This window comes from Homarus americanus, unplaced genomic scaffold (genome assembly GCF_018991925.1).
Source record: "Homarus americanus isolate GMGI-L3 unplaced genomic scaffold, GMGI_Hamer_2.0 scaffold24588, whole genome shotgun sequence".
NCBI lineage: Eukaryota > Metazoa > Arthropoda > Malacostraca > Decapoda > Nephropidae > Homarus > Homarus americanus.
Genome location: NW_024741343.1, coordinates 125274 through 153245, shown reverse-complemented (window position 1 = coordinate 153245; position 27972 = coordinate 125274). Strand labels below are relative to the sequence as shown.

The 27972-nt window shown below is 36.4% G+C and overlaps 1 protein-coding gene across 3 annotated transcripts; it reads right to left on the bottom strand.

The window, feature by feature from the left end:
* Nucleotides 1-12: 12 nt before the first annotated feature.
* On the bottom strand, nt 13-27857 carry LOC121875852 (anaphase-promoting complex subunit 5-like). 3 transcript variants are annotated; one of them, XM_042380554.1, is made up of 17 exons: nt 27786-27857; nt 25949-26104; nt 24691-24767; nt 23863-23958; nt 23291-23405; nt 22612-22754; nt 19705-19904; nt 18829-19003; nt 18311-18492; nt 16062-16176; nt 15360-15488; nt 13052-13288; nt 12130-12326; nt 6138-6387; nt 3849-3968; nt 3312-3440; nt 13-207 (listed from the first exon to the last, which is right to left on the bottom strand). In XM_042380554.1, the coding sequence occupies exons 2-17, from the start codon at nt 26091-26093 to the stop codon at nt 88-90; spliced, it is 2430 nt and encodes an 809-aa protein (XP_042236488.1). In that variant the 5' UTR covers nt 26094-26104; nt 27786-27857; the 3' UTR covers nt 13-87. The 3 variants fall into 3 exon arrangements, with proteins under 3 accessions (XP_042236488.1, XP_042236489.1, XP_042236490.1); XM_042380555.1 differs by having other exon boundaries at nt 27783-27852; XM_042380556.1 differs by lacking the exon at nt 27786-27857 and adding an exon at nt 27550-27681.
* Nucleotides 27858-27972: the final 115 nt, after the last annotated feature.

Here is a 27972-nt window from a genome sequence, read left to right as displayed (position 1 = left end):
TAAAATAACTACTACTGCAAATATATTATATTAAAAAATACAACTTTCATCCAACAAATACTTTCATGTATTTGCTTTTCAATAATCTTAAAATGAGTTAATAGAAAGCTGATAAGACTGGCAAGGTTGTTGTAGCTCAAACTGGCGAAATTCCAGAGCACATTTATTTCGTTCTTCTATGTAACCCACCTCGTGATACAGACGAGCCTGGAAAACAAAATGGATTTAATTAAATTTATTTTTGTATAAATAATCACAGCTTCGTGTAAGCGGTTCATGTTTCACACTCATGGTCTTGGACACTAGGGGTGCGTCCAATATTTTTTTGCCAAGTTTGTGGTCTTGGACTCGCTAGTAACATTCTTAAGATACAGGTGTATAAATAATAAAACGTATTTAAAAACTATGAATGCATGAAATTTGGATGCAGTACAGGTTGTAGCATGAAGATTCAGGGTAAATGTATCGAACCTCTGATACCCTTACCGGTATGTCTTTGCCAGCAGGATAAGATTGAAAAAAATTAGTCTGAGTGAGAAGGGTAACTATTGTATTGTGCTTGGACAATTAAATCCCACCACACTCCAGCCGCTGAACACCACACTGCGTCCCCTGGATTACGTTTGTGTGAGTGACTATTGTTGACTGTATATTGTGATGATTGCTGGATTATTTCTTAATGCAGTGATTATTGTGATTAAAATTTGTCCCGTTATCACGACTCGTCATGCCTTGTTGTCCGCATAAGTGTTGAAGAGCAGGAAAAAATTGAGTCTACTTTAGCTAACAGTAATAGTGATAGCAATATTTTAGGGGACTAGATAACAGCATTCAATTTGGGGAAAATTTAACATTGGATTAATTTCCATAAACAGTTTATATACTGTACTTTAATAAATGATAATATCTAGTGTGGAAGATAGTATTCCATAGTTATTTCCAGCTGACGGGACTTCAGCTCACCACTTTTTTTTTTTATTCTTGTGAAATAACAATATGCATCTGATATAAATTCTAACAACACCATAAGCTTTCTCAAGATCTGAACTAAACATTTGGTAAATAAAGTCTTAAAAAATTTGCTTATTTTGAAGACAATAATTGACTCCGAATAAACTAGCGAGTAAAGAATATACCTGTACAGTGGTCCCTCGATTAACGAACGGTCCAATTAATGAAATTTCGGTTAACGAATTGGCTACCATAAGGATTTTCAATTCCATTAACGAACAAAACTTCGATTAACGAAAGCCTTCCAAGAAACACGCTTTGTTGTGTGCATCAGCTGATCGGCTAGTCCGCCAATACAGTAATTGGGTCTGTTTACATTTGTTTCCAGTGGAGTAAATATCAAGAAAGTTGTGCTCTTCAATATTTTTGCATTTTTTTATATTAAAATTATTGGTCATTCTAATTTAGTTAACATATTGATAATATATAAATTAACAGGGAAAAGTTTTTGTGTGCCAATCAGCTGATCGAATCATCCACCAACGCTTCTCAGTTTAACTTTGTTTACAGTAGAGTGGACATCCAGTTTGTTGGTCTCTTGAATATTTTTGCACTTTTACATTAAATAATTGGTCATTCTGAAATATAGTTCACATATTGACAATATACAGTGCAGAAATTATTATGAAACATGAAGGCATTAGAACCAATGCACTCTGTAAAGAATATGGCATGTCACCATCGGCTGCCTCTACAATCAGCTGTTTGATATGTAAACAAAGCTGCCGGTAATACGACATACACACCTCAAAGTAAGTTAAAATATAGTATTCTATTGTTTTTTATTTATTATACAGTATACTGTACAGTATAGAACTGTATTTAGTTTATATTTAATGTTTTGTTAATTCTATTACAATATACAGTGGTCCCTCGGTTAACAAACGGTTAGATTAAAAAAATTTCGGTTAACGAATTACCTCCCATAAGGATCTTCAATTCGGTTAACGAACAAAACTTCGATTAACGAAATCCTTACGAACAACAAGTTTTGTTGTGAGCATCAGCTGATGGGCTAGTCTGCCAATTCAGTAATCTGTTCTGTTTACATTCGTTTCCAGTGGAGTAAATATCAAGAAAGTTGTGCTCTTTAATATTTTTTGCATTTTTTATATTAAGATTATTAGTCATTTTAAAATTTAGTTAACATTGATATTATATGCAGTACAGGGAACTAGTTTTTTGTGCACCCTTCAGCCGCTTGACTCAGCCACCAGTTTGGCTTTGTTGACAGTGGAGTGAACATCTATTTTGTTGATTTTTGCATTTTTACATTGAAATTATTGGTCATTCTGAAATTTAGTTAATATATTGATAATATACAGTGCAGTGTTGATTTAAATAAAATAATCTTGAATTGCACCTAGTGAACTTAAAATTTTATTGGTGAAACTACTGCATCAAGCATGGATCCCTTGAAAGGTGATTTCTCCTCCATCCCCACTTCCTTTTCTTCTCCCTTCTCCTCTACCCCCACTTCTAATTCCCATCATCATCACCAACCAGGAACCTTTTACATACACACCTCAAAGTAAGTGTACTTTACTGCATTTTTTTTTACTTTGTATGTACTTTTCGGTGAACTGGAACCAATTACCCAATATCCCATTGAAACAGTGGATTTGGTTAACAGAATTTTTTTGTTAACGAACGACCCTCTGGAATGAATTGTGTTTGTTAACCGAGAGACCTCTGTACAGTACAGTACTTTGTATGTACTTTTTCTGTGAGTTGGAACCAATTACCCAATATCCTATTGAAATAATAGATTCAGTTAACGAACGACTAAGTGGAACCAATTGTGTTCGTTAATCGAGGGACAACTGTACTGATAAAATCTGTTTCTCAGCTACCTTTTATTTTCTAAAATCCATTACAGCCTTATTACTTACCTAAAGATATTTTTTGTTGGTACCATAGGAAAGCTGAGATTCTCATGCCTTTTTTAGAAAATGGGGTTTTATGTAATCAAAATGTAAGTTGATTGAAAATATAATGATTATTTTCCACTTACACTCGTCAAAACATGCATTTTTTTTATTTGTTCATGTGATTCCTATTACAGTATGATTTTTTTATATACAGACACTGTCGAAATACCAGAAATGTCAAAGCACAGTAGGGTAGTTAAAATTATCGAGGTGAGAAAAAAAATGGTCTCAATATCCCCAACCCAGGTAAACGGGGGGGGATTTAGGACCATGAGTGTTAAAAAAATATATATATGCTTTTTAAATAAATACTGTACTTGTCAATCACAAAAAATTCTCAACTAGCATGGAATGACAATTATAACTTACCTTGAAATATAGAGTCTCCCTTACTTTTTGGTAGGCTCTCACTTTCATGAACAGCTTCCGCACCAGCTCAAGGGACACCGCAGTTTCTAAGAGCTTTCCTATTCGATCTTTCCCCTTTGCTTTACTAACCTGAAAATTAGCTTTACATAATTATCTTTAAAGGACTGACTTGAGAGAAACTCCCTGAAGAAAGGGAAAGGATGTTATAATTCTCATCATGCATGTGATTTATTCAAACCGAGAATGTGAGTTTTGGAAGTTTGGCAAATTTCAGGTAAAATTATGTACCCAATTACAGCCGAGTGGATTAGAGGTGCCCCAGAAGTGAATTAGTGACCCTTTGGATGGGAGGTGAGTGCTGTGTTCACTCAGATGCCAGTTAACAGAATAATGCTAATGTACATCACATCTTTCCCTGTACCTTTAAACATAGCTGAATTTTCTATTTGGATGAATTTTTTTTTATGGTTTATTCAATTAAAAAAAAATTAAAAGTTTTGGGTTTAGAGGCTTTAACCATGAACTGCTCAAACTTACCTGAAGCTTAGCTGCTACCAGTCTAGCTCGTGCTTGATCATATACTGAACCACCTGCCAGAATCACACCCAGGCCTCCAGCAACACTCACCTCAGCCTCTTTATGAAGACCTAACTGTAGCTGCAATATACAAATTTATATATTACAAAGATTCAAACATTCTCATAGCAAATAGAATAACCATAAATTTAACTCAAGTTTCAAGAATACAATATAGGTTACCCCTGAGTTGCAACGTCTTGTGTTACAATCATTTGCTTTAACACTGAAGTCATACTTACACCTCATCCCCAAGTTACAATCAGTCACTCCCGGTTTAATGATCACCTCTATGCTACGATGAACCACCTCTGCCCACTAGGCCTCCTGGCTGCACTCTGACGTGCAACTCCCCTGTCACATCTTAAAGTATCAATGCACTAACTCTGGGCCCCAACTGTTGCTATTCCTTGGCCACATTCAAATCACTCTGGTCCACCATTGCTAGTGCCTCTTGCTGTGACTACAGTTGCATTTTATTTATGTTTGGAGAGTCACCTCAATTGTAAAGTGTTTATTTATTACTTTTAAGACATTGTGGTGGTAGATAGTGAGTAATTTTTTAGATAATGTGTGCCTTAATTACAGTACTGTACAGTATTAGCAGATGGCGAATGATTAATGCCAGAGTTCCAGTGCACTTGGTTGCCAGCCAGTGAAGGACTAGATTAGCAATATGTACAAATTCTACGGTATAGGTGTACCCCAATAACTGGAGCATATAGGGACTGAAAAGTAGTTGGTTAGTGAATCAACAGTTATCAAAGCAATTAAATCCATAAGAATGTAACAAATTCAGGGGGTTAGGTCGACTGGTCACCCCCCAAAAACTCCCATCTACCCTCGATATATTTTTGTCGTGCACACTGTCAAGCAAGAAAATAAAACGGACATATAAAGCAAGCATAAAAAGCATTAAATGATGAATGTAAGGCATAAATTGACTTGTTATTTACCTGAGTTGAGGATGGTAGAGACAGTCTAGGGTGGCAAGTCCAAGTCTCTACCAATCTTTGCTAGTCCATCACAACTCTTATTATGCCTTATCACATGACATCAAGCTGTCCCCAAGAGGGGCAGCACAAGAGGAACTATCGCTTGGGCGTTTAGGCATGATTACTTAAAACACGAAGTCGGGAAAAAAAATCAAGTCTCTACCAGTCTTTGCTGGTCTATCACCACTTATCACGCCTTACCACATCAAGCTGCCTCTCAGCACAAGAGGGGTTATCACTAGAGCATTTAGGCATGATTGTGTAACACACAAAGTCAGAAAAAATGCGAAGTCGAAGACACATGGTAAGTGTAAACAAATGCAGAGGCAGGAAGGAGTCAGAGGCAGCGCACAGAGCCCTTTTGTGGCAAGAATTCGCACCACGTCACTGCCCGCCAAATTCAAAACAGCTCTGCCGTTAGTCAAGCTTGAATGACTGGCTATACTCCACACTGAAATTAATGCCCCATCAACTCATGGAATTTTATTTCTGATCAGTTAAGAGTCCCATTCATTATCAATTTTATGTATTTCTCTCTTTCCAGCTCCTTTTCATATGCTTAGGCTACTTCTTAAAGAATGTGTGTTTACTGTGTCCTTTCTTTTCATAGCAAGAAAAAGATAAATATGGGTATGCAGAGGTTTTGGGTTGTAATTCACTAATTTATAAAAGGAATGTGTCACTCACGTTGAGGCCTCCAAAATTATTTTTAACACGTACCCTTCCAATGCACGGGCTAGTTGTGACCTTCTTTCATGAAAGTGACACACTGTATCTAATTTTTTCTTTGCATATATATTTTTTGGCATCCAGTTGATTTTTCTTATAAAACCAACTACAGGGGGTCCCTGGGTTACTAAAGGTTTCCGTTCCTAAGGACGTTCATAAGTCAGATTTGTACGTAAGTCGGAACACATGCTATATGCATACCGTACTTTCAAAACAATGTTTAAAATCCCACTATATCTTAGTCTAAGTCCTTATATACATCTAAAATCACTTCATATAAGACAAAAGTAGAAATAGAATACCAAATACAGTAAATGAAAGTAAAAAATAAGTCACCGGGTAAATAAAATACTGTAAATTTCAAGTTAAACCCATTCGTATTGGCAGGCGTTCGTAAGTCTGGGACCACCTGTATATTATGTGTAAATTTGATTGCTCTTTCACATCTTGTAGCTTAATCATTTTCCTGTTTGATATTAGTGTTATTTATATACTACCACTTTCTGGTAAATAAAAAAATTCTTACCTGAACATTAGCTAAATGCAGGTGTGTAAGTGCTGCCAAATAAGTCAGATGATGCTCATGTGCAGTGGTGATACCCTCCACTAATAAAGGTACAGCAACAGCATTCCCTCCACCAGCAACTGCAGCACAACTCTCTACTAGCAGTAGTCTCACCCGCAGCTCTCCAACAACTTCTGGGTCTTTCTGTAATTCACCAAGAAGTTCCCATGCCTCTGTCAGCTCACCTTTGGCCACCAACAGTTCACACTGTCTGTAAATGAACAATAGTATAACCAGCAATTTGAAATTTTTGCAGTATCACATACATACTACCCACAGAACAGATACAGCACAATCAAATGATACAGTACTGTATATTCTTTATAAGATTTTAGATGAAAAGTTTCTGAAGGCATAAACAGGATACACGAAAAGTAAAAAGAGACTTGAAATTTAATGATAAAGTACTAAAATATATGCTTCATGATATGTATATAGGAAGTCCTCGCTTAATGTCGGGGTTATGCTCTTGAAAATGCGACGTTATACGAAACAATGTTAAGCGGATCAATTTTCCCCATAAGAAATAGATAAAATACGGGAGTTACGTTCCCCAGCCTCCCTTTGCCCCATGAAATACATTACATATACAGAAAATCATTGCCATTTCTATAAAAAATAGTGCATGCATATACAACTACTAAGTTTGTATTGGTACTCATCGATGGGCGGAGGTGGTAGAGCGAGTGTGTGGTGGGTAGTGGAGCGATGGAGGAGGATGGCAGGAGTGGAGGAGGAGGGTGGTGAGTCACTGAGACACTGCAGCTGCCTCCTCCTCCTGTTCTGACTGGGGTTCCTCCGCCTCTATTTGCTCCTCCTCCATTGAAGTTTGCTACTCCTCCGTTGTTGTTTGCTCCTCCTCGGCTGCTGGATGCTGTGAAGAAGCTGCTTCTGCCGTCCTACGACGAAAAAATGAATCCAGTGTTGACTGCTTGGTGCTACTCTTCTTCTTCTCCTTATACATATCAGTGTAACAACCAAGACTGTCATCAATGCTGCGTGGAACCTTTGAGCTACGTTCTCTGTTTGGGTTGTCATCTGTAAGGATTTGCATTGCTTGCTGGAACATGTTGAACGCTTCTGCCATCCTCTTGGAAGTTAGCGTTCGTTCAGGTTCTTCTTCGTCGTCTTCAACGGGACTTTGTTCTGTTAACAGTTGCAGTTCTTCGTTGGCGAGCTCTTCTGTATGGGATGCCAGGACGTCCTCAATATCCTCTGATTCCAGCTCATCAAAGCCTGCCTATCTAGCCAAGCTGAGGATATACCTATTCACAGGTGGGACTAAGTCTGTGAATCCAGTAAACTGTTGACACACTGGGGCCACAATTTATGCCATACACCATTCAGGCAACTTTCTGAAACTTCTTCCCATGCCTTGCCAATGTTGTCAATTGCATGAAGAATGTTGAAGTTATGCCAATATTCTTGGATTGTAGGTTTATTTTCTCCGTCTGTAGCCTTGAGCAGCTGGGCCATGGTACGGCGTAAATAATACGCTTTGAATGAGGCGATGATGCCTTGGTCCATAGGCTGTATCAGGGCTGTTGTGTTAGGAGGCAGGAATACAACTTTTACACTGTTATGCAAGTCGTCGAGATTGGGAGGATGAGCTGGAGCATTGTCAACGATCAGAAGAATTTTGAAGTCAAAGTTCTCCTTGGCAAAGTATTCCTTCATTGCAGGGACGGTGTACACGTTCAACCACTGGCTAAATATGGCGCTGGTTATCCATGCCTTCTTATTTGCCTTGTAGATCTCTGGAAGGTGATCCTTAGAGTAACCTTTCAGGGCCCGTGGGTTGGCAGCACGAGAAATCAGAATAGGCTTCAGCTTGAAGTCGCCGGCAGCATTCGCGCCAAGCAGCAGCGTCAAACGGTCTTTTGCCGCTTTAAAACCTGGTGCTCTTTTCTCCTCCTTGGAGATATAGGTCCTCTCAGGCATCCTCTTCCAAAAGAGACCAGTCTCATCCACATTGAAGATGGATAATCTGCTTGAATTCAGGCGGGAATATCTCGGCAGCAACCGTATCTGAACTAGCAGTTTCACCAGTCATCTTTAGGTTGTGGAAGTTATAACGACGCTTAAATTGTTGAAGCCATCCTCGGCTGGCCGTAAAGGTCTCTTCCTTCGATCCTTCACCCTCCGTTTCCTTTATGTTGTCAAACAAGGACCTGACCTTATGCTGGATAACCATAAAGTTCACTGGCACATTGCATTGATTCTTGCCTTCCATCCACAAAGCCAGCATCTTTTCCACTTTTTCTATCACACTACTTCTAGTAAGAGTTGTTTTAGTTGCACTGAGAGTAGTACCACTTCCAGCACTAACTTTAATCTTGTCAGCGTTGGTCCGGATAGTACGCACCGTTGTGGGGGTTCGACCTAGCACAGTGGCTATGTCCACAGCACGTTCCCCTTTTAAAATCGGGTTAATACATCCATTTTCGTAGCAAGGGTAATGGTCTTACGTTGCCTCTTCACTACACTAGCATCAATAGCACTTGATGGGCACATGGAAGCCATTTTGAATGGTTAGAGTACAGTTTTAGAGCAAAAGTACAGCGAGTTCTGCTATAACGCGTGTTTTGACAACGCGAATTGGCTCTAACGCGATTTATGAATAGAGGAACGATATTTGTATAACGCGAACGCTTGTTTGCTGTAACGCGATTTTTGCTTACCATTTCTCCAATTTAGTGGTATTAACTGTGAATATGGTAAAGAAGAATATCTCCAAGAAGCGTTCTGGTGATTGCATTCCCAGTCATGATCGTAAAAAAAAGGCTATAACCCTTGAAGAAAAGCTTGATGTTATCAACCTCAAAATCACCCTTCTCCCCCATCAAGTTATATTCATATTTTTTCAAGGTAAAGTGTTACATTTACTGTATGATTTCATTATTAGATATGAATGTAACATTTATTTAGACTGTGCTATCCTTTGTGTTAGGCTAACTACTAAATTTTTTTCGATTTCGAGTAGTAATCTGCACCTAACCCTATTTTCTCCATAAGCCCTGTTATTTCTATTACGCGAATTTCTATAACACGATGTTTTACAAGAACACAACTATCGCGTTATAGCAGAACTGACTGTACTTACGCACACATGAATGATGTGAAATCACAACAGACTGGCTTGGTGTCGCTTGGGGACGCTGTGACATTACACGAGTGAGGGTAGTGCACCGGGCCAAGAGAGCATAGCGCGGCCAGATGAGAGGGGGCGATGTGCCGTAAAAAGTAGTCCATGACAACGCAAAACGACGTTGTACTGCATCACCTGGATGTTAAACGAATTTTTGGTCTCTAAAGTTTAGCGACGTAGTACCGAAACAACGTTAAGCGGGACGACGTTACGCGAGGACTTACTGTACTAGTAGAACACAAAAAAAGACAAATTAATTATTTCAATACAGGAAATCCTCCCATAACGACGGTTCTACTAACGACGATTCATATTTAAGACCCTGGTTAATTTAGGATGCAATTCAATTTACATCATTATTTTCTTTGTATTTACGACGAAAATATTATAAAAAATAAAGTAAAATTAAATTTTCATATAAATAATAACTAAATCCCAATACCTATGTATTATACAAATAAAACAAAAAACATGCTTTGTGCACGGAGGCTGCCGGGCTTGTGAGGGTGATGCCAGCCTCACTTGTATAAACAGTCGCAGCTGGTGGGCCCTTTGTTTTCTTGCATCTCAACAGGAAAAGGAGAAAAAAATTCTCAGGTTTGTTACGTCCTTATTCAACATGAGCAAGAGAGCAAGATATGATAGTGCTGGTTCAAAAGCTAAAAGAAAGTGTATTAGCTTAACCGAGAAACTAGATGTGTTAAAACGATATGAAAAAGGCGAGAGGTCTGTGGATATTATATGGAGCAAGCAATGAACATATTATTATTTTCTGAAGTGGATCCATTAACAGAAGGAAGCATTAAAATTAACAGGGACGTGAAAAACACATAACCTCTACATAAAGATGTATAATGAGTAAAGAAAGCGGCTGTAAAAGGTTCTTTCGACAGCTTTATTATTCAAAGGCCTAAACCACCAACTTCAGCTACACCATCAAATTCAGCATCATAAGCAGCTTCAGCAGCAACTTCAGGTTCAGTAACAGTTTCAGCAACAGCTATGATATCTTTATGGAAAGCTTCAGCTTAATTGAACCTGATTGACGAAATCATATGAGTAAAAACTAGCACAATATTCATTGGCTGTCCTTATGTTTTAGACTTTACCACCATTTGTGAGTAGAATTTTTGTTTTACATTAGTAAGTATTATTTAAAACATATATGAACAGTAATAAGTGTTGGTTTCATATTCTTATGTAGAGAAATAACGATGTTTTCACATAAACGCACTTACATACGATGGCGTTCCCAATCTATTCGTTTTTGGTTTTTTTACCATTAATGGTTAGCTACTTCAATTGTTCCATTTATTAACATTAAATAACATTACTTAATATATACATACAGTATTAATTTTTTTAATTAATTTTACTAAAGCAACAACCAGGGTCTTATTTCTTCAGTTTCTTATGTAAAAGTAGAACCATCATCATTCGTCACAGGTGTTGTAAACATGAACAAAAACAATGCCGTCTCGTCTTGTGTGTTTTAATATTCTACGTACTGTATTATTAATGAATTGCATTGTTCATTTTGCATATATAAACATTAATTCAATCAAATACATATTCAGTAATAAACAATAATGAATCTTTTGTACATATTCTTAATAAGATAAAAGATGCGGTTTCCTTGAGGACCGTCACGGGTGTTGTAAACATGAACGAAAACAATGCCGTCTCGTTGCCTCGTGCGTTTTAATATTCTACGTGTTATTAATGAATTGTATTTGTTCATTTCGCATATATAAACATAAATTCAATCAAATAAATATTCAGTAATAAACAATAATGAATCTTTTGTACATATTCTTAAGATAAATGACGCGTTTTCCTTGAGGGGCAAGTATACATTGCCGTTCCACTATCACCCTCTTTTTTTCTTTAACATCAATGGTTACTTTTACTGTACAATAAATAACATTAATTAATACACACATTTTTTTTACATTAATTTTACTATAGCAACAACCCGGGTCTTATTTTCTTGTTTCAGATGGATAACTGACATTATGGGTGTTAACACAACAACAACAACAATAGCGTCCCATCTCCTCTTGTGTGATCTTATTATTATTGACTTATATTGTGTAAGGTGCAATCATAAACACTATTTAAAGAATATACTCCAGTTTGCATTTTTCATTAATTGTATTGTTTTGGGGAAAAAGAGGGTAAAAAGCCACACAAAAGTTATGAAAAGGTCACACTGGGGAACGCATCTCATTATTATTGCTTTATTTTAATGGTAATTAATGATTCATGATACGATGATTCACCATACACTGCAATATTGGAGGACACATTACAGTCGTTATTCGAGGCTTTACTGTATATCTATAAAGCTGTGAACAAACTTGGGGAAACTACATTGTCTAAAAGGGAAGAAAACAATTATTAAATGATGTACTGTTAAGTAAACTTGAAAATCTAATAATTTAATCTGAGGATGCCTATCAATAAGCCTACAAATATTATTCATCTATACTATATATTTTCTGTTTAAGCATGCTAATAAACATGGGTGGGACAGATAAATGGCCAAGGGTAAATCAACATGTTTCCCTGCCTATGTAGTGAGGGTATGAGGAATGTGGGCTACACACATTACTGGCTATGTATGCCAAATGGAAATAGCCTATGAGATGTGAATCTCATATCTCTATGGCTAGTAAGCTGGGAAAATACCGCTTCTAACTTGTGATTACGTTTCCTTCGAGGTCCCAGTTAGTAAGCCTCAACTGCCTGGCTCACTCACAGTACAATGTATTGGAAAGTATACTCAGCATAAAAGTAATCAACCTCAATTTAGCTTCTGTAGGGTGGGATGTTGCCATGTTGGTAATAACAATTTGTGCCTCTGTCCATCGCCCCTGGTGAAGCAAGTCCGTAAGTGTAATGTGAGCATGAGCAAACATCCAGGTGTGAGAATGTTGTCCATGAGCAGGGAACCTTTCTTGAGCATGTTGTAATACTTCACCTGCTAACTGGTATTCACCCTGAAAGATGAAGTGATCATGACAATATGACAGTGACATTACAATCCATGTTTACATATTTATGGTAGGCCATACAATAAAGTGCCACTTAACGAGTGATATGCAATTAATATGACCCATTTACCCATAGGATCCCATGTTAAGGCTAAGATACATTCCACCCAAAAAATATATAACCCAAAACTCCTGTATATATGTATACCAGAAAGCTTTAATTTTAATATTTGACAGTATAAAATAACAAGATTCCATGTAAAAGTTAGAGGCATTTTTCATTGATGTTTTATCATGTCTTGGAGCCACATTTTCCCATTGGAATGTATCTCCAGTTATACAGTAGTTGTCTCTGGTTAAATAGGATTCTTAAATGTAATTTTGAGATATGTAAAACCTTTCAGGGCCACATTTACTTAGTAAAAATGAGAAAAACCCTTAATTATGGTCCAAGAACCACGAAGACCATCCATCCCCTACTTACCATATAACAGCCGTTATATAACACCAATTACTGTATACACGTAACCTTTAAGTACTGTACATAACTTGTCTTTTAAAGTGTACTGCCACTATGCTCTAAGGTCATAATTTGACTTTAATCCTGTTGGTCCTCAGAGTATTATTCATCTATCTTTTCTGCGTTTTGAAAAATACTCAAAGTTCCTCTGTGACACACTTCATGATCATCGTCATTTTGAACTCATAATACGTAATAAAATATTATTTACCAAATTTGCAAGTCCCATGGCTATATTGCATATGGCAGCACATGTAGGCTGAGCAGAGTAGAATGTTGTTGGATTTGTAGGATGGTGAGTGTTTAGGTGCAGGAGCAACTGTGAAGCTAAGGAGGTCATGGTGGACACCCCCCAATTGGCCCACAGTGCTGCTCGTAATGCCCAAGCTCCATGTTGCAGGGACACTAAGCTGTGCTGACAATTTAGTGCCTCAGCTCTCACTATGCTCTGTAACAAATTTCACACATTAAATATTTTCATTTAATATATAGTTAGAGTCAAAAGTCTTGAACACTTGACAGTATTTGAAATGTAAGTACCCGGAGATCTTAGGTATTAAGGAGAGTTTTATCCCATTTTGTGGTTCAGGCATAATATGTGATGACAAGTAGTGTTATTAGTACTGTATATCCTAATCATATATGTATAACTCAGAAGTAGATTTTTTGTATAATTTGAATTGTAAGGAGTTTTACTGTATTTATATGGTTGAATTTTCCACAATGCTCAAATATCTAAAAAAATCCTCTTATTCTTTCAAATTGAGGGTGCAGGTTAATTTGTCAAACATTTAGGACTTGTTAAAACTTGAATTACACATTTGTAGAGGATCACTGCAGTGTACCATGCAAGGCAGCTGATCAGATGCAGCACTTGCCTCCTGCTCTTAGGGTCACTGGTTTGCACCTTGGGTACTTCATCCAGATATCTCCTTGTGTACTAGAAAAGGCTAAATCTACAGTTTGCTGTGCAGTGTATCAGCACTTTTTCTAAAAACTATAACAAAGATATCCATCTATGGAATATAATTTGCAGTATACAGTGGTCCCTCGGTTAACAAACACAATTCGTTCCACAGAGTCGTTCGTTAACTGAAAATTTTGTTAACCGAATCTATTATTTCAATGGGATATTGGGTAATTGGTTCCAACTCACAGAAAAAGTACATACAAAGTACTGTATTGTATACCAGTAATAGAATTATCAAAACATTAAATATAAACTAAATACAGTACTGTACTGTACAGTATACTGTACAATAATAAATAAAAAACAATAGAATACTGTATTTTAACTTACTTTGAGGTGTGTATGTCATATTACCGGCAGCTTTGTTTACATATCAAACAGCTGATTGTAGAGGCAGTCGAGGATGACATGCCATATTCTTTACAGAGTGCATTGGTTCTAATGCCTTCATGTTTCATAATAATTTATGCACTGTATGCAGAGTATTATCAATATGTTAACTAAATTTCAGAATGACCAATAATTTTAATGTAAAAATGCAAAAATATTCAAGAGACCAACAAAATCAATGTTCACTCCACTGTAAACAAAGTTAAACTGAGAAGCGTTGTTGGGTTATTCAATCAGCTGATGGGCGCACAAAAACTGTTCCCTGTACAGGTAGTTCTGCTATAACGCGATAATTGTGTTCTTGTAAAATATCGTGTTATAGAAAATCGCGTAATAGAAATAACAGGGCTTATGGAGAAAATAGGGTTAGGTGCAGATTACTCGAAATCGAAAAAATTTAGTAGTTAGCCTAACACAAAGGATAGCACAGTCTAAATAAATGTTACATTCATATCTAATAATGAAATCATACAGTAAATGTAACACTTTACCTTGAAAAAATATGAATGTAACTTGATGGGGGAGAAGGGTGATTTTGAGGTTGATAACATCGAGCTTCTCTTCAAGTGTTATATCCTTTCTTTTACGATCATCACCGGGAATTCTATCACCAGAACGCTTCTTGGAGATATTCTTCTTTACCATATTCACAATTAATACCACAAAATTGGAGAAATAGTTAGCAAAAATCGCGTTATAGCAAACAAGCGTTCGCGTTATACAAATATCGTTCCTAATTCATAAATCGCGTTATCAAAACACGCGTTATAGCAGAACTCACTGTACTGTCTATATTATCAATATGTTCACTAAATTTCAGAATGACCAATAATTTTAATATAAAAAATGCAGAAATATTCAAGTGACCAACTTTCTTGATATTTATTTCACTGAAAACAAATGTAAACATAGAACCAATTACTGTATTGGCGGAGTAGCCGATCAGCTGATGCACACAACAAAACATGTTTGTCATAAGGCTTTTGTTAACCAAAGTTTTGTTCGTTAATCAAACTGAAAATCCTCATGGGAGCTAATTCGTTAACCGAAAGGTATGACATCATTATGAAAATCCTCAAACCATACATTACAGAACACCTAAAGTAATATTTAATTATACTTATACAGCTATATAAAAAATAAAAAAGGTAAAGCTAACCTGTAAAAGATATGCAGGTGTTGCTCGAGTGTGAGCAAGTTGTGCTGCATGGTTGAGGCGACCCAAGGAACGAAGGTAACTTAGTGATAGCTCACAGCTTTTAACCATTGATCTTCTCATCAACTGAGCCTGAAACAATTTTTATTGTTTTTTTTTTTGTTTTTTTTTACAGGGATTAACCTACCTGGGCACAGGTCACTGACTCACATCGGGGCATGGGGGGAGAAAATGTAATAATAATAATAATAATAATAATAATAATAATAATAATAATAATAATAATAATAATAATAATAAAATAATAATATCAATAATAATAATCATAATATATAAAATTTATAAAAAAAATAATGATAACACTAATAATAATAATAATAAAGAACCATCAATAAATACAAAGATCAAAAGTGAGAAACCTACTACTGTACCTGCAACATACAATAAAAAATGTAAGTCTAATATCCTAGACCCCAAAATGGTTTGCACCATAACAGGATCCACCTAGCAGAAATGTAATGTTTTCTGAAACATAAGGAAGTGACTAATCAAGGACTTGGGCAAAAAGAATGAGTGACTTGAGTCAAAATATAACAGTAAAATTAGGAAAAAATTTAGTACCACTACTGGACAGAAAATAATACATCTTTCATTTTATCTTAAAACAAGGATTCATATACTACTGTACAAACTGTACACACTTACCTTATGAGTAGGAGATAAGGTGTACAGCCACGCTAAAGCATGTTGCAAGCAAACATGATCGCTACTCTCCTGTGCTAGACGGATTGCCTCCTTGAGTACAGCTAGACCAGCTTTCCTAAAGGGAAAATTTATTAATTTCTTTAATATTCTTGGAAAACCTCAAAGCTTTATGTATGGGAGTGGGTCCCAAACTGTTAAAGCAGTGATTTAAGATCCAGTCCCACCACCTTAAACACTTTCATGAAAAAATCAGATAGTAAAATAATACTGTATCTATATAAATTTTTCATTTTATGCAAGTTGGCTACTATATCCACAAGTTACAAATTGTTAAAATATAATACTTAAGTCATAGACATAAAAATATACCGTAATGATTTATCATTTTCTTTCTATACTGTATATCATTAATGATTTTCAGAGGCAATATTTCATTTATCTTTATTAATTGGTTCATTTACTTTCTCTTGCATTGATCAGTCCTATATCAAAATTTCCTACATCCCACTCAGTTTACTCAGTTCTACAGTACCCACACAGCATGCAGTCTATAAAAGTAACTTATCATTCCAGTACATAGCTGGACTATTTTATTTCTAAAAGAAATGGATTCCAAAGATACGGGTTGTTGCCAATCAAGATAAAATGATCACTGGGTTATGATGGCTCCCCCTCAATGATATCTCCACTCCTGCCAAATTAAAACAAGAAACCTGATTTCATCCCATCCTTGCCACCTCTGTTTCTTTACCAAAGAAGGACAGAAGGAATCTGGACCCTTTACACATTTATGATAAGAGTCTAGGCTGAGGTGAAAGATCCTGTAATCAGAAGCTAAAAGAGACCTGGAATGTGATGCTTAAATATTGCTCACTTTCTATTTTGGCAGTTGAAGTTATTTAGGTCAAAACCTCTGACCCTAAATGATACTAGAAATTTATACTAAGATACAGTTCAACTCATTGTAATTTTGGACCAACTATACTGGCCATGGGTCTAGGAACTGCTTCACTCCCGAGAAGCTGCAATCAGTACTTTTAAGACATGTAATATTGCCTCCAGCACTATAAACAGAAGAGGGCTCATATAAAACACTAAGCAATTGTTTATGTACAGTGGTCCCTCGGTTAACAAACGGTTCGATTAACGAAATTTCAGTTAACGAATTACCTCCCATAAGGATCTTCAATTCGCTTAACGAAATCCTTACGGAAAACAAGTTTTGTTGTGAGGATCAGCTGATGGGCTAGTCTGCCAATTCAGTAATCTGTTCTATGTTTACATTCGTTTCCAGTGGAGTAAATATCAAGAAAGTTGTGCTCTTTAATATTTTTGCATTTTTTATATTTATTAGTCATCTTAAACATTTAGTTAATATATTGATAATATATGCAGTACAGGGAACTAGTTTTTTGTGCGCCCATCAGCTGCTTGACTCAGCCACCAGGCATCGGTTTGGCTTTGTTGACAGTGGAGTGAACAACAATTTTGTTGGTGTCTTGAATATTTTTGCATTTTTACATTGAAATTATTGGTCATTCTGAAATTTAGTTAACATATTGATAATATACAGTGCAGTGTTGATTTAAATAAAATACTCTTGAATTACACCTAGTGAACTTAAAATTTTATTGGTGAAACTACTGCATCAAGCATGGATCCCTTGAAAGGTGATTTCTCCTCCATCCCCACTTCCTTTTCTTCTCCCTTCTCCTCCACCCCCACTTCTAATTCCCATCATCATCACCAACCAGGAACCTTCTTCATACACACCTCAAAGTAAGTGTACTTTACTGCATTTTTTTTTTACTTTGTATGTACTTTTCTGTGAGCTGGAACCAATTACCCAATATCCCATTGAAACAATGGATTCGGTTAACGAACGAATCTGTGGAACGAATTGTGTTCGTTAACCGAGGGACCACTGTACTTGTAAAGGTTCTGCAATTAAAAATTTGGTGTGAAAGGAGGAAGCAGTTTGTTTTTCACGGGAAAAGTGATAAATTTTTCTCAAGATTGTAGGAGCTGCCTTAAATATTCCCCAGTGCATTTGAGTATCCATCTCTTTATCTTCATTACGTGGAACATTACCTTTTAAACAAACAAACTGTCAATTCTTGGCAAGAGGCCTCTACATAAAGTAATGCACTCAGATCAAGTGGATGATGTGCATACACAAGAAAGGGCAATGATTATGGCAAAAAAACAGGAGGAAAAAGGAGAAGGCATACTGTATACTTTGTACATACTTATGGCCAAATTGTGCATGAAGAGCAGCAAGATTTAATGCAGCATATCTAAACCCTCTGCCTTGGTCTTCCATTCTGCCTGAGTCCCGTTGCATTAGGTGACCATCGTAAGTGCGTAGGAGGCTGTGTACCGCTCCAGAAAATTCCTTTACACGAACACAGTTCAGGTAACTGAGGTAGTGCTGAAAACTTAATTCCATTAAACATATGAAGATGCTCACTTTTAATGCTATTTGTAAAATTTTTTAAAGAAAATTAAGCTTTATCTTATTTCTCTTCATCTTTTAAAGGCTGTCTTACACATACCCTAGAAGCAGGCTAGACATATATCATTACGTAAAATGAGAAGCAAGTAAGTTGTACTGTATTAGCGAGCTTAATCATACTAACTAAAAGTTACTTAAGTCATTCTGTTTTAATATGCTTATCTTTGATCAACAACAGAGCTGGGAGAAGGCTTCAAGTTAGGAGCAGAATTCAGCCTCTGTATGAAACACAAAACTTGTATCTGAACTCACAGCTTCAGCAAGGTCTGGATTCTGTCGCACCAACTGCCTGATCTTTTCTTGCAAATCTGGAGGAGACAATGCTGCTGTCTCACTGAACTGTAGTAATGAAGTTTGTTGACTGATGAAAAGTTCTGCCTGCTGTCGAGTACTGTGTCCTGCTTGTGAACTTGTAGGCTCCATATCCCTGTCAAAAAGGATCTTATATTTTAAGTTGTCACAAAATACTGCACGACTGCATTTTATAAACAAATCACTCCTTGTAATTCTAAGCATAGAATAAATTATATGAACATATTACATTCTCAAATCTGAAATAGATTTCAAATTCACATGAATTAAGACTGGGGTAATTGAGGATAAAACATTGAAAGTAAAGCTAATTTAATTCACTATTTCTATTTACACTAAATAATTTTATTATCAACTTATCATTTTCACAATTGGTCCCAAACCTAACCCTGTAATTATAACTGCCGTAATGCTAAACAAAAGCCACCAAAGTTTTAACTAAATATACATGGAGGTGACCTCTTGCTCTGCACAGGTGTTTGTAACTGGGATTGATTCAGTGATAAAAGTTGGTTACTCAACCAAATAAAGGTCAAAGTGCACAGCAAGATTCTTCACCATTCAGCAGCAGCTGACACCTTCCACCTATTTTTAATGGGCTATAGTTGCAACACCAAGGTCTTGGATTACAGTACTCACTCTGTTAGTTCCAGCCACCATGGTTAAGGACCTGGGTTTTCAACCTGTGCACTATGGCTAGTATTATGTGAGGTTGCTTGAGCTAGTAATCAGGTTATAAAGTGTAGCCTGCTGGAGAAAATGCACCGTCTGAAAAACACAATACTGTAGGTGTTATTGTAATATAATTGAACTAACCTTGGATGAGTCTGGGGAAGTAACAACAGGGGAGGCTGAACACTTGACTCTCCTACATCTGAGGAGTTGATGGCCATAACTTCAGCACTGCACAAGGTGAGATCAGTCCCGTTATCATCTTCCCTAGTTTCTTCCATCATATCCTCCATTTTGGCATCAGAGTCAGTGTCATCAGCAATGTTAGATTCTTCTGCAGTCATCTATAATATGAAATTTAAGTTTATGAAATAGTGTTGACACTCAATAGAATCTGTACCAGAGTATACGGATTTTAAAAAGTCGAACACTCAGAAAAACTTAGGATATATTTCCCAACACTAGAGCAGTGATTTTCAACCTTTTTCATCTCACGGCACAGTGAGCCAGGCACTAAAATGGTCAAGGCACACCATCAGTATTTAAGGATAGATTTGATCGGCGGATCTACTCAACGGAATTAAGGAGAGAAATTAAAACTGCCATTTGGGCTTTTAATGAACAACACATTTGTTTATTTATTGCATCATTGAAAAAAAAAAGGAGTTTAATGCGCTCCATTAAAGTACCAGTAATGTCAAAACGTATCCAAATGCTATTTAAACTCCCGCGGCACACCTATGGATGCTTTGCGGCACATTGGTTGAAAATCGCTGCACTAGAGGTTTAAAAATAAAAAGTAAATCAAAGTCAAGGACTGATCCAGGAAACTTCCATTTCAAAAACAGAATCTGGACATGGGAGACCTAAGTATCTATGATATTTTCTTGAACAATGGTGATGTATTAAGACCACCCCCTTATTTATGATCAAATAATTTGCATGAACGATGGTCATCGTCCCACCAACGCAGAATATGGAACGCATTTCTCACTGCACTTGTCAGCTGTGGTCTACCTGCACGCCGCCACACGGTGCATTACAGTCCCGAGCTCTGTTCCACGGTGATGGCACATGCCTGTGATCGTGTAGCTCAATGATTATTAGTCAGTACAGTATTGGTGTTGTTACTTATCATTAGTTTGTTTTTTTATTTTTATTTTTATTTTTTATTTTTGTATTTATTTATTTATTTATTTTACCCTACAATGAGAGGATATCAGTAACATTCACATTGTACTCTGTTTTTGTAACTATGAAGTGATTTCTGCTGTTTTTTGTGACTGTTAGGTGGTTTGCCTCAGTTGTAGTGAACATGATGTAAGCAGTGTCGGCCGCTATTATTGTTTTTATGTTATCATCGTTTGCTCTGTTTTTGTAACGTGTGGGCCGCTATTATTGTTTTTATGTTATCTTTCACTCTGTTCTTGTGAAAAGTGCTTTTGTTGTTTTTGAGACTGTGAAGTGAGCAGTGTAACTATGAAAATGTCAGGGAAGGCCAAGGCACCCAGGAAAACCATGTCTTTGGAGGTGAAACTTGACATCGTGAAGCTGTGCGGGAGTCAGTGTGACTCACCACTCCATCTTTAAGAGTCCCCTTAGCCACAAAGGGGGCATGTAATGACGACCAGGCTTATTCTTAATGATGTGGCGAGTGTTATTTAATTGTTTTATGTCTATTATTATTGTAGGAATTTTATTTTTGGTGAAACATGTGGGTGTTGGACTGGCTGGGAATGTATCTCATTAAACCCCACGTTATAATGATCCCGATTTACAATATTTTGACCTGCGATAGGGTTTTCAAGAACGTAACTTTATAGTAAATGGGGAAATAGTAAGGTAAGTCCTTGCTTAACGTCGTGGTTCCGTTCCTGAAAACAACAACGTTAACGGAATAAATTTTCCCCATAAGAAATAGATAAAATACGGGAGTTATGTTCCCCAGCCTCCCTTTGCCCTATAAAATACATTACATATACATAAATTCAATGTAATTTTTAAAGAAAATGGTGTATATTATACATCCAAAAAGATAAATAAACTAAATCATTTTGTATTGTACTCACTGATGGGCGGGGGTGGAGCGAGTGTGTGGTGGCTAGTGGAGAGGAGGAGGGTGGGAGGAGGAGGGTGGGAGAGGAGGAGGGCGGGAGAGGAGGGTGGCGAGTCACTGATACCCGGAGGGTGGCTCCTCCTCCCGCTCTGACTGGGTGAGAGAGGGTGATATGTCGTACAGAGTAGTCTGTGATGACGTAATACCAAATCGACGGGACGTTGTCCGAATCATGGGTATCTAAAGAGTAGCGACGCTATTCGTTATAGCGTCGGACTTGAACCATCAACAATAAATACTGACACACATACTGTAAGCAATAATTACAGATAATAAGTATTGACCACTCTGCTGTGCATAACAACATGAAACATTGTACAAAGACTGTAAATGTATACCTGTGGTTACCAGTGCCAGTTGGTTCTTATCACTCACTTTGTATTCCACCGACACTGGGGTGCTCAGTACTTGTTTTACTGACTGTACATCTCTTCCCTTGCAGCTGTTGCCTTTAAAATGGAAAATCAGAAAGCAAAATTGTCCTGAAAGGCTGAGAAGTGAGCAGGTCTTACTGCTGCAGCAAAATGCACAGGCTCCTTTTCTTGTCCATTGCTGGTTACCAGGATTTGCACTAACAATGTCAGTTCGGATAAACTCCGTGATAAAACCTAAAGGGAGGAGGGAGAGATTAAGGTCTCCTAGTCCTTGAAATTTCCAAGATCAATCCTGCTTTTGAAACTGTAATTAGTTTAAGGACACCTATGTATCCAAGAGATAGCTAGACATGGGAGGAGGGTGACAAAACTCCAGCGCTACTAAGTACCGACATCTCGTTAGAAGGAAATTAAAAACTTCAGTTAGTATTTATAACATTACCTTTACAAATTCACAAAATGCCATTCAATGCTCTTGTACCTTACTTTTTGCATGACGCTTTGAAAAGCCAATCTTTCACTTCATTTCTACACAAAATTCCAAAAGTCTAAGTATCTTACTTGAATATCTGCACTCTGCTGTAAGTGACTACTGTGAGATGCATAGCACTCTTCATAGTAATGTCTGAACCTTTGGTAGAGTGAGGTCACCTGAGAAAAACTCAGGCGTCGAAAAGACAGATTCAGACGACGTAAATAGAGACCTGCAAAAGAGATGGTTTTGACAAGTGAGATCCTTTTTCCTGCAGTGAATGTTCATCTATTTTGAGCCTCTGGTTATTTTCAAATTAAAAAATAATAATACTGAAAGTATTCTGCTGTTTACCAATGATAATAAACAATGTAGATAAAATATGTTCAGTCATGAGACATAACCAAACCTAACTTTAGTAAATATGTTGCACAGTATTTTAAAATTAATTAAATGAGATTATATTTAATTTTATTCCAAAAAAAGAACATTTCATTTTCCTATAATCTATGCAATGAACAAGTGGAGTGATACAAACAGTGTGTAGCAAAGGGGAGACAAACAAGTGACCAACAAGACAGCTAATCCTAAATGTGGTCAGAAAAATAAGTATCGACCAACCCAAATTTGGTGGAATAGAAAATAAGCAATAGCAACCAACTGACACCAGTAACCACAGGTATACCTTTACAGTTTTCGTATGATGCCTAATATTGTTACGCACGACAGGGTGGTCAATACTTTTTTTATTGACAGTGCATATCTTACCGACTACACTAGTCCACAGGCATGGAAAAGTTTCTGTACGAGGTTGATCTTGAATAGCAAACTTTTCCACAGAATCAAAGAGATTTAACAGGCTGTCAATTCCACTGCAATACATCTGCAAAAAAAAAAAAAAAATGTATATATATATATATATATATATATATATATATATATATATATATATATATATATATATATATATATATATATATATATATATATATATATATATATATATATATATATATATATATATATATATATATATATATATATCACCTAGTAAGTAGAGAAAAAGACAATAATAATTAATAATACTTTAAAAACTTTCACCAAGTGAGTTCCTCACTGATCCTTGAGACAACCATCAGATCTATTCATATCAACTGCATTGTAGGCTGTGCTATGTTCACCTCCTGCAGCAACATAATGTCATTCCAGATAATGTTTACATGCTACCAAACTTTGCACAACTCGTGGCAATATCACGCTGTGTAAAGGTGTGATTACTGGTTGCATGTCTCATGCAACACTAAAATATCTGTGTTATAATCAAATAAAAAATTATGCACCTGATGTAAGGCTGTCATGAAAGAGGTGATGTGGTGAGGAAGAAGAGGTGCAGATTCTAACACCTGTAGTAATTCAGACAGCACCATGTCCCCACCCTAAAATAAAAACTGGATATAAATACAAAAGAAGTAGACAAGAATTAGATTTTATGCAAAACCTATTTTCTACATGAAAATTAAACAATGCAGGATGCAAAAAATATATAAGAGTTAAATTCATAATAAATAATGTTCCCAGCATGTAATGGCATTCTCATGAAATGTCAGCACTGTTATTGGGGACGGACCTGGAACAATACCAAGGTGTACCACACATTCTGCAGTATCAAAATGACAAACCTTTCAATCTAGAATAAATGATAATATAGTAATTGTTTTCCTTGGCAACATTCACCAATGCACATACAGTATACAGTATCGGCAGATTTCCACTGCTCAGACTCGCATTTGATGATAAACAACTGTATTTTGACTGGAAGAATAATGTCCCTAGAAACACTGTAAACACTATTGATTAAGATTTAAGGTCAGTGTTATAGAATCAAAGGATACTTATTCAAGTTTCAGCTGTTACTTTCAAACAATGAGATTAGAGTCAGTTTTCAATCAGGAATTTTTTGCCATTAAAATCATGGATATGAACCTTTCATTTCTTTCTTAACATTTTATTATTATTACTGAAATCCTTAGTACAGTAGAGTATCATACTTTAACATAGAGGTACAGTACACAATTTATCCTCTCATACACCTTCCCTTTCTTTACTCTTAACTAACACTGCCAAAGAGTAACACAGTACAACCATCACAAGCAGGAAGACACACTGACCTGAACCAATCTCACAGTCATGAGGCAAGTTGCTTTACGTTCTTGTGGAGTGATGTCTGGGTGTGATATACTTGAGTCTATAAAGAAATTTAAAATAAAAATATAAGTCCACTACATCACTAATGGTAATTAAGGAACGTTCATTTCTATAATATTTAATTCCTTATAATTTAATTTTAAATGCCATACTTTTATATTTTATTTTTTACATACAGAACATAAACCTCCCATCACACAGGCTTCAGTCTTGCCCACTTTCCAATGGTGACATCACCTTTCCATAGCAGCTTCAAATTTATGGTAGTTACCTAGCTTTGCTGAATTACAACATTTTATAAAGACAGATATTCATTGAAATCCAGGACCAGATTACCAGTTAGGGTCTGAGGAGCCTGGGGCAAACTGATGCAGATGAGCCCACAGATATGTTTGTTCATGTTCATTACACTGCATATGTAATTCTGAGTGCAAGCATAAAAACAAAGTCCAGTACAGGGGTCTTTATTATATGTTGGGGATGTGTTCCAGAGAAATGTGACTTATAGTAAAACGTTTTATTATGAGTATTTTTCCCCAATAAGAATTAATGTACCGTATTTTATGGCATATAAGAAGCACCCCAATTTCAGTAGGGAATATTTAGGAAAAACACTTTTGTGTGTATTTTCCTCCTGTAGTAATGCAGGGGAGAGTGACCATCCTCTCAGACTGTCTGGTAAGAAGCACACAAAAGATGGTGTTTAGGCCTGTAATCAATAATGGGGAACAGTTGCCTCAGTGTGGAAGGTGCTGATTTTGCAATCAATGCTCTTTACAGCCTGAAACCCTTTAGGGAAATCATTACATCATGCACTTGTCATCTGATGCTGACCATGTGATGGGGAGGGAGGAATAATCAATACAGTACAGTACTTTATATTGAAGTGAATTAACAAATTATCCTTGATTGACACTGGAGCACTGTTGAAAAATAAAAAGACCAGTTATAAAAGTTGCCCTACAGTTAATTATGAAAGTTGCCTGATTTACAGGCATTAGCTAGATATTTTAATTTTTGTTTTAAATAGCATCAACAACAATTTACACCATAGGGTCTTAAAAGTGTTGATTTGGGGAGAGAAACATGATGACAATATGACATTATTTCTGGGAACAGAAAAAACTATTAATTGATTCACTGATTCTCAAACCCTAAAATATGGTTTAACAATACAGTACATTAAATTTTATTACTTTAAAACAAACAGAATTCACATACCTGAAGGCCTATGCTCCCAATATTTAGGTCTCAGTCTTGCATATTTTTCAATAAACAAGAGGATGGATATGTTGTGGGGAGTAACCACATCCCTCTCTCTTCTGTTTGAGCCTCCATAAAGAGGAGCAACAGATTGGCCAATCATATTTTCTTAACCTGTAAAAGAAAACAACACGATTTATGTAAATTCTTATTTTCCCTATTTCTTCCTCTGTCCAGCCTCCACTTGTGAAGTAGAGCGGTCATTTAGCATGCTGAGACATGTCAAGACATGGCTTCTTTCAACAATGTCAAGTGAATGCCTGTCTGGACTGTGCATTCTCAGCATGCATCGCCAGAAGGTGCTAAGATAGAAATAAAGCCTTCACTGAAGACATGATAATTGTATCAATTTGGAGCTGATAAGCGCCGCCTGCAGTATTTATTTAACCACTGAAATTACGCTACTAATGTTCTGAGCAAGTCACCATTGTGACAGACAGCTAGCATTGGTCATCCCTAGATTTTCAGGATTAATGATATCAAATTAATTATTTTGTTAGTTTTTAAGGTAATGCGGGAGCAGATGGCTAACACCAGAAGAAGTTGTTTGATTTAAATTTTTTGGGGGTATTACCTGAAAAACTGATCAAACAACACTAAAATGATGCCTCTACGTGCTTTGTACGTGAAAAAATTAATTATTTACAGTAAATTCTCCTCTGAAAAATCTTCCATTGTGTTGCAGTCTACGCTGTTTGTTTACAACAGACCCGCTCAGTTCAAGCGTCTTCTCACGTCCACAATAAATGTAAAATTACAGTATTATTTTAGTTTTGGTTATCCGGGGAATCATAGGAACTTTCTGTTCCCCAAAACTAAAATAATACCTTCATTGGTATCAGATATCAAAATAAGTACTTTCTATTTAATATGGCATGGGGTCCAGGGGGCATAGCCCCAGTGCTTAGAAGATAGGTAAGGTGAGGTACCTGGTATGTTTCTTTGGTTAGTTAGGTCGGGTTCTATTAGACTCTAGTAAATATCGGCGTTTATAATACTTACAAAAATGATAAGAACATCTGTGGAAAAAATGAACGATATCAAACAATTTCTTCTAGTGCTAGCCATCTGCTCCAGGATTACCGTTTTTCACCTTGTTTTACTATGCAATATCCTTCATGCCCTGCCCACTAAAGGTGATTTATGATTGCAGAGAAAAACTAAAAAAATAAAATAAAAATATACTTATAATTAAAATAAGATGATGTTGCCTCTTTTAAAATACTTAATATAATGGGTAATTATATAGGACTAACCCGCGAGCAAAATTGATTGAAAACACTTATAAAAACGCCGGATTTCCATTGTTATATTATTGTGGACACTGTTGTAGTTTGTGGAAAACTGTTAAAAAAATGAATATTTTTAAAATAAATGTTACTTAACATTTGTGGGTATGAAGAACAGACCTAACCAATCAAACCTTAACTTCCCCGGTATATTAAGCAGAGAGAACTGACTATGATATGGTGAAATTTGAGGCATTTTCTGGACGTGAGATACGGCCGCATCGGAATTCTGCTCCAGCATTACCCATACTTTTATATGGATGTATATACCTGCTTTGAATAAACTGTTATGTCAGATCTTGTCTTCATTACTGCCCAAATTCCCCACCCTTGGAGCGAACCCTACAGACGCCCATGGTCCAAAAGTTCTTAGGTGGAAGTGCTCAATGCTTCCTGCAATATACCCACCCCTATACCTTTCCTTCATTTACTATATAAGCAGTTCAAACAGATCTTGATGAGTCATTTATCTGTAATCTTATTAATACAATGTAATTCCCTACCACCTTGCATGTGAGCCCATAAATGTTCTCCGTCTGTGACTCTGACCATCAGCTGTTTATTGTTTTCAAAATACAACGACGTTCGTGTGATAATAATGTTATTCTTTAAATGTCTTCTAATGCACATTTTTTTTCAGCATAGTACTAATATTTTTCATGAATAATAAGGAATATAAATTTGATAAGATTA

Bases quoted from the DNA above. Each gene is read 5' to 3' on its own strand.
- LOC121875852 (XM_042380554.1), bottom strand. From the start codon at position 26,093: ATGATTGGCCAATCTGTTGCTCCTCTTTATGGAGGCTCAAACAGAAGA. The intron at 22,755-23,290 runs GTAAGATATGCA...TCTCTTTTGCAG, and splicing joins CCTGTGGACTAGTGTAGTCG to GTCTCTATTTACGTCGTCTG. The intron at 6,388-12,129 runs GTTGATTACTTT...GTTCATTTACAG, and splicing joins CCTACAGAAGCTAAATTGAG to ACAGTGTGAACTGTTGGTGG.